We start from the raw sequence: 13,735 nt of genomic DNA on the forward strand, positions 1-13,735 counted from the left end.
CCACTCTACATAACATGTATCAATTTTTATCAATTAATAAAAGAGCTATGGAAGAGAAAATGAAATAAATAAATTTTAACGCCAAACGAAAGATATAAAAGCGTATACGAAGGCTGTTATGCCACTAGTAGGCTACCTTCGTGATGATGATTCTTATTGATTTATGTAAATGCAACCATAAACATTCAAAAACAAACTTTCCAAGAAAAGAAAAAATTCAAAAAAACATTTTTATTATTTCCATTTTACGTCACATTTGAGGGGAGAAGGAAATTAAAATTGCCATTTTGTTACGCGTATCATTATGTTAAAAATATACAAAGCTCTATAATGACTAATTAATTAAGAATTGTTTGGCAACTTCCCTATATTTATAGTTTTATTATAATAGTTGGTGTGTAATCGTACTCATTTCTAATTATAATTATAGACGTTCGTGTGTCATTTACACGTTACATTATTCCATCGCCATTACATTTATATTTTTATATTTAATTACATTTAAAATCTCTGTTATAGAATAATTTCGGGGGAAAGTTTCAGAAATATTTCTAAATAAATTAGTCGATCAGTCTTAAATAAATCGGTTTGTCATAGGCATTTTCTACTTAATTACATTACGAATTGCATATAGAATCAAAATGTATGAAGTCTCCAGCTCGGGATCCATCCATCATCACTCGGAAATCTGTGGATGAACTTGAGAAATCCGTGAACACCGGCTTATTTCGAAATTAAAGTTTAACAAAAATAAGAATTTTTAAAAATTTAAATTTTTTCAATGTTAATTACTACTACATTTTATTTTATTGTAAAAATAAAATAATTTTCCTTTAATACTGTTACTGGGCGAACACAGTTATATAATTATTTATTTGCTATTAGTATCTACGACGTAATTCAACGCGTGAATAGACAATTCTGAAAGCAATAAATCGATTGCACATACACTTTTTCCGGATTCACAACAAAGGATTTCCCTTAGAAAATGTTTATCACCAGAACTTTATAATATTATTTTCTAGAATAGGTTAAAAATTTCCGATTTAGCATAATGAAAAACAGAAAGAGAAACGTTTAAAATTTACTTTACGTACATAATTATAATAATGTGTATTTTCCGAAATAAGTTCAAATAAGTCTCGAAGATATAAAAAGATCTATTTTGATAAACGTTAGATTATAATACGATATCGAAGATTGCTTTTATTTAGCAACGCTTTTTGTTGCCAGTTTCTGCTCTCAAATTACGTACGATCTTTCGTAAAATTAAACTTGTTTCCTACACATTACGCTTCTGGCAACAAAACAAGATATCTGACGTCACAAGAAAAAAAATTACATTTGTTCTGTCTTAACGCATCTCGTTATCACGCAATCGTAAGTTACACAAGCGTCCAAAGAACGTTCTCCGCCTATTTTGAATTTTTTAAAATCGTAATTCTAAATAACAATGCAGAATTATCTATCAAAGTTTAACGGATAGAATTTAGTATTAATTCCTACCATTTTACGTAAATAGGTTGGGGTAATCGAATTTTAGCAGCAGAAAGTCACAAAATTATTCCGACTTTCCGCATTTCTTCTTCCGCTTTTTTAGTACCGATCATTTTTATAAATGTATTTCTCATTTCTTGGCCCTTTTGCCAGCTAAAACGCTTACCGACTGCGTCTTCTCCTATAAACTCTTTATTGGTGACGACTTCGATAAATCGTTTTAAGTACGCGAAGATGAAATTCGTTCTGTTTTTATTTTGTAATATATACAACAGATGGCGCCAAAAGTAACCGAACGGTAAAAAATCTTGCGAACTTACTTTCCTTTTGAAGGCCACTTATTATATAATAATATCAATAAACGTTTCCTCTTTTTAATTAATCAAACTCGATTAAAATTTCGATTTCAAATATCTTTGTTTATTTTTTTATTTACAAATTCGTTTAATAATTCGATTTTAAAATTATAATTAAGACAATAAATATATTTTTATTTACTGGCATTATAATTTATAGTGCAATCTCCCTTAGAATTACGCTATAAATTTTTGATTTAGATATTCTAGTATATTGCTTTGCTTTATTTTGAAATATAGAGACGATTTATTAAATAGTGAATAAGTACTGTACATGTCTCAGCAAAGGTACAATGCTAACGTTTTAATATATATCGATATGTAGGCCTATATGTTTGACATATATACATGTAAAATATCCAATATACATATATTGTACCTACAAATGAGCTTATCTAGAATACGTAGAGATTTAACGAGGAAAATTATTTAAAGTTTCCGCCCACTAAGAAAAAATGTCACTATAAACACAAGATAGGAAGACACGGATAAGGATTTCATATTTACTGATTTCACGAACGTATTTTCACAGGAGCTGATGTACATCGTTGGAGATGACAAGCCGAAAACGAAGGTTACAGTCTAGTGTAGTATGTAGATTTTGGCTACTTTCCATTTAACATTCGCTTTCAGATCGATAAGTGACTGTAGGTCAAGATGATAAACACAGTACAAGAATTTAGAATCGAGGAAATTTTCCATAAATTAATCGATTAGCTCCGAAGTTCCTAAACTCGGCGACCAGCTCGTGGATGCGCACTGTCTTGAAGAGTGTGCAAAAGTACCGTACTCTTCTCTACGATATACTAACACAGGGATTCCCTAAGTGTGCGCCGCAGGGTCATCGCGCGCACACACAGGGTAAGCCCGGGGCACCGCGAGGGCTTCGAAGCTAATGGAACATTCTATCTACACTAGATCGTTCCCGTTGCTTGTGAACTTTCTAGAAGACTTATATAGCATACTATCGGACATGGTCGAAGTTTCGCGAAAGTTCTAAGTAGGTGGCACGGCTAGTATAAATACGACACCACTTGGGCGAACCAGTTCAGTTCCTAAATAACAATCGAAGAGCGAACATCCGAGAAGAAAAGTAAACGGTTTTAAGACGCCCTCTATCAGAGGAGCGACCTTTGTTTCAGTGTGTCTCTTCGTATTTTCGTATAGTCGCAGGAAAATGGAAAGATTTTTATTAAATAAGCAAGTCGACAGTTCAAGTGAGAGTGATTAAGCATCGACAAGTAGTAGGGTATCAAAGAAACGGAAAAATCGTAAATACGATTATAACTATTTGAATTTTGGCTTTACTTTAGTAGAAGTAAACAATGAGAGACCGCAGTGTGCGCTCTGTTTAAAAGTTCTAGCGCCCGAGTATATGCTCCCAAGTAAGCTAAAGCGACATCTCGAGGTCAATCATTCTAACATGGTTGAAAAATCTTGCGAATTCTTTAATAGGAAGTTGCAAGGTTTATAAAAGGAGAAGTGTGTTTACTAAACAAGCCTCAGCACCAAGCAACGTACTGCTATCATCTTTTAAGGTCGCATACAGAGTGACGAAGTGCAAAAACCTCACACCATCGCAGAAGAGCTTATTATACCGGCTGCTCTTGACATGGTTAATATCATACTAGGAGAATCGGCGGGAAAATTAATTTCAAAGGTACCTTTGTCAAACAACACTATTAGTCGAAGAATCCATCATATAGTTCTGGATCTCAATGACCAATTACAGTAGAGCATGCAGGCGCTTATTCTCAGCAAAGCACTGTATGCTATGTGCACCCATTGCATCTTTCATAGAGAAGCACTTGCATCAAAGTCGATGAACTCTCAATTGAATTTGGTATTAGAACGTCTCGTAGACGTAGAGAATACATAAAAACTAGGCTACCGAAAGCCAGATTTTTCAAAAAGCTATGCATGGACATGGGAGTTATGCATGGGAACACACGTCACTGCTATACTACTGCAGTTCACGATGGCTTTCAAGTGGCAACGTCTTATCCTGCAGATTCGAGCTACGTCAAGAAATTCACACTTTTTTAACAAGAGGAAGGTCACGAAAACTCCAGGTACTTTGCCTAATCGGACTTTTTGCTGAACTAGAGTATTTGTGCGACATATTTGACAAGCTGAATGCCTTCAATCTGTCTCTGCAAGGCAATAGCATGCACATTTTGAAACTTTTGGAGAAGGTTGCGGAGTTTAGGGAAGAGCTGCCGTTGTGGATAAGGAAAATCAATGAGGATGGCGGTCAACATTGTTTCCCTGAATCGCACATATACGTGGCCTGTAATAAAGTCGTTGTTTCACAAGACTTGCTGTCCCTTTTCAAGAAACACCTCTCAAAGCTCAGTGACTGTCTTAGAGTATTTTGCCAACCAATGTCGAGAAATTTGCGTAGATCCAAGATCCTTTCCGTGCTCAAGCTCCAGCAGAACTCGCTTCACAGGAAGAAGAGAGAGTCTAATTGAACTCTCTTGCGACAACAGCCTGAAAACAAAATTTGTTTTTTCCGATTAGTGGAGTTTTGGGTATTAATCAAAAATGAATATCCAACTCTGAGTTCAAAATCTGTAAGTACGCTCATTCCCTTTGCAACAATGTATTTATGCGAAGCCGTATTTTCAGCTCTAGCTGTTATAAAAAGCTAATATAGCTCAAAAATCGATGTGGAGCGAGAAATGAGAGTGGCAGTGTGAAACCTTACTCCGCGTTTTGAAAAAAATGTTTGGCGATTAGCAAGCTGACCCGTCACATTAACTTACTTGTCATTGATGGTTTCCACCATCTATTTCATATTTTTTTTGTATTTTCATATTTTAGTTTGATGGTTCTTGTGATTCAATTTTAATAAATGTGAGGTTCACATTGTGAGGCTTATCTTGAGAGTTGTTTTCATTTCTGTGCCTGATTTATGTCATTGTACACATATTTTCACAAGGGCGCCGGGACAAAATACTAAACATGTAAATGCGCCGCGGACTGATAGTTTGGGAACCACTGTACTAACACAATACTATCATATGAACACGTGACCCTGAGTGTCCTTCGTTTTCGGCAGATTTTCATAATGGCGTGCAGCACAGAGAGCGGTTTCGTTAGCTTATTCTGTCCGGTGTCTATAGAGTACCAGACCAAATATCAGGCTTCCAGAAATCCGGAATTACCAGAAAACCGGCTATTTTTGAATTCTGAAAACCGTTTCCACAAAACTCATTTCATGGTAACAATAAACGAAAGCTTCTAATTTCAATTTCGACAATAATTTAATTTAAATAGTAATTAAATAGTAATAATAGATAGGCCAGCGTAAAATTAAAAAAAAAAAAAAAAAATTAAATACTGCGCGGTCAAATATTTGACAACTTTAAACAGTCTTCTAACGGGTGTTCTCTCTTTATTTCGTTGTTGGATCTCGAGTTTCTTCATACCAAGGATCCAAATGAAGACGTGGGATATTTTCATCTGAACACGATGTCTTGGGATTCCTATTAAAATTAAGTTTAATCAATCTTTTGTCTTTTCAAGATAAAAATACCGTTGAATATATTAATATTTTAAATATGAAATTTGAACCTTACCAATCGGCGTGCCTAATCAACACATCTTTCTGAACTTGATGCAAGTTATCAACGTTGTCGCAGAGGATTCTGGCTAAGCTGGCTTTTCTTATCTGTTTTAGTTGCTCTAAAATTTAATCAAAAATTATTTGTAGTGCGTCGTAGTTATAATGAAAAAATAAATAAATTAATTTTCTGTAGTCGAAGCATGAAAATCCTCTATCCTCTTCCTAAAGACGTTTTTCTTGAGGAACAATGTTTGTATACGGCAATGTGACAAGTGGGCAGTCTGCCGAAAGAATGCTCCCCAGGAGGACTTATCAAAAAGAAACTGGCCCCTTTTTAAATGTTATAAACATGAAGAAAACCCGCAAAATTTTACGTGGACATCCCGTTGGTGAGGCACGAACATACGACCAACTACTAGTGTTTAGCGGTTTTATCCACTCGGCCACTGGTGTTAAGTAAACGCAAACAATACTGCAGTTCGATTTCGGTCGCTTTGTTTTGATTAACCGTTCTTACACATTTTGAATGCTTTCCATTATAAATTTAAACTATGTTTTTTTTCATTCATAATAATATGCATTATTTATAAACATACAATATTTTTTGAATATAAATAAAAGATCTGTGAATTAAAATTGTCTTCTGAATGGATCTTGACCTCTGGTGAATTTCGGATTAGGACAATTGGTGGATGCTTTCAGGCGAAGCTGCATAGTCAGACAAGCGACGTTTAAGAAGGACCGGATGTGTTCAGTCGGATTGGGCTTTCAAATTGTTACAATGTCCACTCGAAAGTTTCTGTTTTGGCGCTCAACGTTTCTTCCTGCCAGTTCTTAAATTTTCGTGATATGGTAGCTCACTATCGTTTATTCCGGATATACTCGAATGCCCAACACCAACTTCTAATGCTGTTCTCAACAGAAAACCTTTTCTTCAGCAGATCCACAATACGGAGTTTCTTCTCACTGGAAAGCTTCTTCGCGATGATGCATATCAAGCAGCAGCTTATTTGCATATTTATATGCTAATATCTCGTTAATATGCACGAAATTACAGTCAAACCTGTTTTTGTGCGGTCTTTTTCTGTGCGATTTTTATTTGTGCGATTTTTATTTGTGCGATTTGTTTTGTGCGGGTATATGAAAATTTCAATCAAATTGGAACATAATTGACTCCTGTAAAATTTTTAAAAACTCTATTGGTTGTTTTCTATGACATCAGCAGGTTTTTTCATTTTTTATTCAGTAAAATTTTTTTCTCACGTTTATTTCGGTCCCCTCTTATTTTAATAGCATTAAAACCATAAATATTATGTTATATTTGAACAGATGCGGTAAGTTAGCTCCCCTCCAGCTTTAGACTGCAGGTGTGAAATTTCCTTGTTAAATGAAATAACACTTCCTGCGGCTATATTTATCAAATAAAATTATTATTTAACGATTATTTTTAACTTTTTAATGTTAGATTCGTATTTAAGTGAAAATAATTAATTAATGTAAAAATTAAAATTCTTAGAGGATTTTTTTCCACATTAGGTGTTGCAGAAAAAGGCCCAAGGAGTTAAAAAAGCAATTCCTAGTTATTTCGTACGGTTTCGAGTTATTTTCTACGTGAGACTTTTTTTATGCTGTCCCTATTCACCGCATAAAAAATATTTTTTTAATTGTGTTGCGAAAACTATTTTTTATAGCCACTCGTGAAGTTTCGCGCGATTCTTTTAATGCATTTTCTTTAATGCGGTCCCTATCCCCAGCATAAAAACAGGTTTGACTGTATATGTTTAACGTTGATGTTATAACAAATTAATTTATGCGTCAAAATCCCCCCAATGCAACAAATAGAATTTATATACCATAGATATTTTAAAAATAAGAAATTTACTTTAATTCTTTGCTATTGTGTGAATATTGTAATAATCTTACATCTGATTTATTTCGTTTTACTTTCGCATATCGAATAGTTTTTGCTATTTTTCTATAGTATGTACTGTACTGTACGAACTTTGGGAGGATTTTGACGCTTACTGTATCCGGCAAATATTGCTACTTTTAGCTTTATATTAGATATGTTTTTGTTTTCTCGTTGTTAAATTTGTAACAAGTAATTGAAAAGAAATGACTGTCTTTTGGCTAAAGTAGTTGTATTTAAAATTAATTACCCGGAGTAAAAGACGTTTCTTGTTTGCCATTCTCGTACCAAAATCTGTCTCCGTATTTAAGTCTCCGAAACTGTTCGGCAATTATACAAGCAAACGTCGGTCCCACGATGCCGTCCGACATAGGATATTCCGCAATTCCTGCCGCAAATAAATCTATATCGTCGACTGATCTGAAACGAAATTTATATATGCATTAAATTAAAAAGAGTAAAAGATATATGATACAAATGTTAAAAGATATAAACGTTGCTAATCATTCGAGCATTAAACATTCTTTTTTTTCTTGGTTCTTCATAAAATGTTAAGAAATCGTTATTTAGGCTTGTTCAATACGTAGTATTTACTGTAGATTAAGCATGATCATATTTATGGGTAGCAGGCAGAGTGCTCTTGTCATGGAACATTCTATCACAAGCACACACCGCCGGCGAGGAAAACCTTCGCCTTTCATATGCAATGACAAGTAAAATTATACTATTCACAATAATAATTGAAATTAATTTATGTAGATAAAACATTTCAGAAATAATACAAAAATAAATTTAAATACTAGACTAATCATACATAGGTATTAGGTGTATAACAAATGAATTAATATTCTAAGCCTATTTGTAGAAAAAAAATACTAAAAATATAATAAAATATAATGTAATAGAAATAAAAATATCGATGGAAAACTGACTTGTACAACCGACGGAATATATCAGCCGTTTGTTTTCCAACGACTTCTTCCAACTTCGAAAAAGTTGTAATGGGAGTTAATTTGCAGATTTTCCTCCATTGATTGTAGCCGGGAAGACCGTGATCCCTTCCTCGTTGGATGTTCATCGATATCAAATCTAGTCCAAATTTTTCTCCCGGTCTCTCGAAAAGGTGGTTGGTCAGCTAGAAAATATGGAAATTTCAAAGAATTTGTTTTGTTACGAACAAAACGCTTGTTCCGAATATAATTAATATTTTCTGAAAAAAATTACTGACCTGAGAAGTAACAAATCTGTCAAACGTTTGAGACGGCTGATCGATCATTCCTCTCAGTAACATTTCTATGTGATTCTTTCTGTATAACAAAGCCGGATTAAATAAGTTATCGGAAAGAGAAAACTGACGAGTGACGACTTTTTCGTTCTTCAAATCGACTAGGCCCTGCATGGAAAAATTAATTCACTCGTTCATCGTTGGTCGAAGTATTGTAAGAATGGATTAAAAACAGAAAATAATTAAATAACAAAGTGCTTACTTGTACTAAAGTGTGTCCAAATCTATAAGCTGCCGTAGCGAAACTGTTCAATATCGACGGTTTAATAGACGGATTGTATTCGTAACTATATCCCCCCGATTTTAAATTCAGTTTGAAAATATTAAACACCGTGTGTCCTGAAACGAATGAAAACGAGCCCATACGCTTAACAAAAACTTACGTACGTTGGTTAATTATGTTAATTGAAGTTAGAGTAAATGTTACCTAGTAACAACGGAAGGAATTCTTTGTAAGTGATGTGCTGGATTTGAGCAGCAACGACTCGACGCGATTCCTGATACAATTTCTCATCGTCCCACGAAGGATTAATCTCCTGGAGTTTTCCTGCGATTCTGTTGTGTTCTCTTAACCAGATTGTATGCATAATGGCCAAATTGATGTTTTCATTTACTCTTATATCACCTAACAATATAAAGTTTATCGAACTTATAACTATAAGAATGTTTCTTTAATTTTCCTTAACATTTAAATAATATAATCGATTAAATCCAACTCTTACCGGACATGAAACAAAAGCGTTCTGTTTGTTTTCTTTCGCATTGTTCGTTTCTTTTATTCACTCTCGGTAACATCACCGCTCCATTTTGATAATTGATTTTCAATTTACCTGTCGTTATAAAATTTTATATATTGTACTTAAATGCGATATTAGGTAGCATGGCTTTATAATTAATTAATTAAATATATTAATAACAACAAATATCTTATGATTACAGAAATACAAATTTATCTGCAATAAAGTATAGTCTTTATTGTTGATAAATTATTTGTGAAGTCTGGCAATTTACAAGCCTCACACTGAAAGATAAGTATGTTACGTCAGTAAAATATTATGTTTGATTAGCTTTAGTCGAAATTTAGATCTAAAACATTACAGAGAAAAAGATTATAAAGATGTCTTTTTTACATGTGTTTCTATTATTACTAACATAAATGCAACGTACCACCGCTGAAACTTCGCAACTCGTCCGCCACTTCTTTAGTCGAACCGTATATATTCGACCCATCGATGTAAGCTGTTAACTGATTCAGTTGTTCTCTCGCTCCTAGAAAATTAAATAGAAATTAATTCTTGATATAAATGTAAACTTATTACGAGAACAATGTTAATTCAGGTTGTTTAGAGCAGCGGTTCCCAACCTTTTTTAACTTGCCTCCCCTTTGTCAACCCATTTTTCTAAGTTTATTTCCAATCTCTACTAAGTTTTATTTCGCGTTTTATTCAAACAATGGCGCCTTAGTCAATTAATTATACAGCGCTGTATAATTACACGTAAAAAAAGTTGTTTTTTTTTTAAATTTTAAATCGAAAAGCGTTGGAGGAAGGACACGGAATTTAAAATTAAGTATCGAGTGCTGTGACGTCGCCAAAGGTTTCGGCGCAGAATCCGATTATTCTTATAGTACATCAGCCATTATTAATTTTTTCGTGTGCAGCACCTGTAAACCACAAAGCACGTACCCCCGGTTGGGAATCGCTGTTTTAGATCAAAGATGACGTTAGCTATATTAAATGTATGTCTGAAAAACACAAATTATTAATTGTGTATATCTTATAAACTATCGTAAAACTTATTTAAAGATATATTTTAATTGTGTAAAAATGAGAGAATTTTATTCCTAAGCAGATAATCTTAAGACGTTACCTATTGTAAAACGTCTCTGCTTCTGAAAAGAATAAAAGAAAAATTTATCAGCGATTTACAATAATTAATTCTCTGTAAACCTAATATGAATGATATTAATTTATTATTAAATTAATTAAGTTTAATAATTTCTCCCCACGTCTCGCAAATAACGATGAAATAATTTGATTGGAAATAAATGTAATTATTGAGTTTCGAACCAGCTTAAATCTGAATTCTCTATATAGATTTACTCCTACAACAAATTTTACCCCGATATTACGAATTTTTTCGAAACGCATTTGTGAAAAACGATGTAATAAAAATGGAAACTAATCCTAATAATTCATTATTGCAGATTCACTATCTCGTTTGTTTATTTCGTTGTTGTTCTGTTTACACAGAAAGTTTTCCACGAAAAATAATGGAAAGAGCATCTTATTCGAATTGTTTACAAGAATACATTAGATTAGGATTATGATAATCCTACATACGTTCTTTAAATAAATAACAAATTGTTCTTAAGGGAAGAATGTATTTTGAAAAATTCAAGGAGGTGCGAACACCAGAAAAAATTTAAAAAACCACTGACGTAATATAAGAATTTTCACTATTCCTATTGTAATGTAGAATAAATTTTTATCTTAAATAATATTTTTTATCGATTGAATAATGTCTTTCGAGATTTGTAAATTGAAAGGAGTACGAATTAGAGTGTTACGTAATGTATAAGATAACTGAAAAGGATTCAGAGGGGAATAGAGCTTACAAGTCCCTTTATTAATGGCTTTAGAATGAAATTCTAGCATAAGGGTAGCAATTGTTATAATTCTAAAATCTTTTGTCTACAGCATATTCAATTCGCCTTAGCACAGAATATTCTCAAATTACAAATTAAAATAAACTTTTTATAGTGTTAATTATATATATTTACAGTGAAGCATGAAAAATCTGGACTAATTGGGGTCGGACCCCATTCGGATTTTCAAATATTTTCTTGTAAATTAGCATTTTAAGAACTATAAACTCCAAATACACTGTAAATCAAGTTTAGACGTTCTAAGTTGAAGCCAGTATTTCACAAGGAATAAAGAAATACTCTTAGAAAAATTCAAAATACGTATAATTTTTCAGAATTACTATATTTAAACAAAAATTAACACTGATTATAATTTCAAAATTAAAATATCACCAATTCTGAATAAATTTTAGATCAAAAACGACGAAGTTACCATTGAAAAGTGTTTCGAGACTTCACTGTATAGACCTATAGCCTATAGAAAAAGCTTACTAAAATCATTACTAAAGCTACCAGTATAAAAAAGGCAATTGTTTATGATTGATTCCGAATAAATTATAACTAGTTTGACGCATTTTCAATAAAAATGTTTATTGTGATGATTATTTAATAAAATGAAAACAATCATCTACACTTACCGAAATTGCATTTAGGTCTGGGCGATGCAAACGATCTAACGAATTCCATGCACGTTTCGTCGAATTTAGAATAAAACGTGTCATTCTTCGGAAGATAAATAGGAAAACAGGAAGGATGTATTCGGCTTTGTCTTCCACAACATTCGATACGTCTTCCGTTGTTTCCTTTAGTCATACATCGTTTAAAGATTATTTTAATAACGCAGAGTTGAATTCGAAGCAACGATTGGATTTAAAAAAATTACCTCTGCTGAGAGCCGTCAACGTCAAATCGTGGTCTAGAAATTGGCCCCAGTATACGAAAAGGGTGGTCAAGTAACCGTGTGCGGCATTATGATCGGAAGAAAGTCGAGAAGACACGAGACGAGCACTCGGCAATTCGCTTCCGTCTTTCGCTACGCGTGGTTTATTTATGCCTAGAAAATAAATAAATAAAACAATTAACACGCGAAATGTTAATTAAAAGAAAAATAAAGACACCGTCAACTACCGTCGGCATAATCCGGAGGCAATAACCTTTCGAAGGCAGTAAAGGACTTCCCCCAAAGTCGGTTTTTCAGATTGTTGCAAGAACCGTCCATGCTTCTGTAATGAGTATTTCTACAAAAGATATTTGCGTCGGGACAACTGTCGTTAATAATCGTATCTTTAACGCTAAATTGAGATAATCCATCTCTGGCTTGAATTTCGTTCAGATGAAACCTAACATAAATAATAAGTATTGTGAAATTAATTTAAATACATAACGTACAGAGTAAAAATTTCAAACGTCAGTTTATAATAGTGGGAATTGTAAACGATTATAAACGAACATTAGTGAACGAAGACATAGAATAAGTGGAATTTAAGAATAAGCTATACATTCGTTCATAAGTTTTAGAGAAAATCCGTTTTTGAGAAATGATTAACTATTTTGGACATTCGGAATCGTCAGAAAGACCAAAATAATTAATGATTATTAAGTGATTTCTCTGAAAATCCTGATAATTCCACAGATTTATGTACCCTAATTTATACTTTAATATGGCAGAATTAATTTCCATATGTTCGGTTACAATTCAATATGATGAAACGAAGATTAACGAGACCTGCGTACCCGTTACACATTAAATTTTAATATACAAATATCAAACTATTAATTGACCTATCTGTTTCCTTATGGTGCGAAGTATTTAATCTGCATTTATTACCTGAAATATATGAAAGAACTATTTCTAATGCCTATGCATTTGTTTTAATCGTCTAGCATAGTCCGTTCGTTCGTTTGTAATTTATTTTTTCCTTTAATTTATGCCCTTAGGAAAAAATGACTTGCATAACGTTACGTGCATACGTCTTTTTGTGACATCGTTAAAAATTTGATAAAATAAAATAATTTTCGTTAATATTCGAAATTGCATATGTTTATATGCTGTTTAGAATATCTAATATCGACTGTAATACGTTTTTCGTTCGTCAAAGTTCGCCAATTAGACGAGAAGTGAAGAGATTTAAATTTGTATAATAATTACCATTAAAATAATAATATCTTCAATTAAAATTCTAATGAAAATTTACAAAAAGATTATTCTAGAAAATGTTTTCTTTTCCTTACTTTTTCATTAGGTGAAGAGAAGCTTCTACGTTTATCAAACCGTCCCTGCCCAATTGACGCACTTTGATGTTATTTCCGAACAGGGATTGATGAGCCGCCTCTTTACTGCCTCTCTTCAACGTCACTCCTAGATACATTTTATAATTCTTACTTAATAAAACTTAATTATTTCGCAGATATTCGGAAGAAAAAAATCTTTTACTATTTTTATGAAACAATTTCGTATTCGCCACTTAAG

The 13,735-nt window shown here is 32.9% G+C and overlaps 1 protein-coding gene across 1 annotated transcript; it reads right to left on the reverse strand.

The window, feature by feature from the left end:
• Positions 1-5,205: 5,205 nt before the first annotated feature.
• On the reverse strand, positions 5,206-13,735 carry LOC136989566 (chorion peroxidase-like). Its single transcript, XM_067287786.1, has 13 exons — positions 13,498-13,735; positions 12,394-12,605; positions 12,149-12,319; positions 11,904-12,068; positions 9,786-9,887; positions 9,341-9,448; positions 9,046-9,243; positions 8,821-8,957; positions 8,562-8,726; positions 8,266-8,468; positions 7,584-7,753; positions 5,438-5,543; positions 5,206-5,344 (listed from the first exon to the last, which is right to left on the reverse strand). Exons 1-13 carry the CDS (start codon positions 13,632-13,634, stop codon positions 5,254-5,256), a joined length of 1,965 nt encoding a protein of 654 aa, XP_067143887.1. The 5' UTR covers positions 13,635-13,735; the 3' UTR covers positions 5,206-5,253.

Source organism: Centruroides vittatus, unplaced genomic scaffold (assembly GCF_030686945.1).
Source record: "Centruroides vittatus isolate TY-2023 unplaced genomic scaffold, ASM3068694v2 contig_13, whole genome shotgun sequence".
Classification (NCBI taxonomy): domain Eukaryota; kingdom Metazoa; phylum Arthropoda; class Arachnida; order Scorpiones; family Buthidae; genus Centruroides; species Centruroides vittatus.

Bases quoted from the DNA above. Each gene is read 5' to 3' on its own strand.
- LOC136989566 (XM_067287786.1), bottom strand. From the start codon at position 13,634: ATGTATCTAGGAGTGACGTTGAAGAGAGGCAGTAAAGAGGCGGCTCAT. The intron at 8,958-9,045 runs GTAACATTTACT...CATTCGTTTCAG, and splicing joins ATTCCTTCCGTTGTTACTAG to GACACACGGTGTTTAATATT. The intron at 5,544-7,583 runs GTAATTAATTTT...ATTAAATTTTAG, and splicing joins AGAAACGTCTTTTACTCCGG to AGCAACTAAAACAGATAAGA.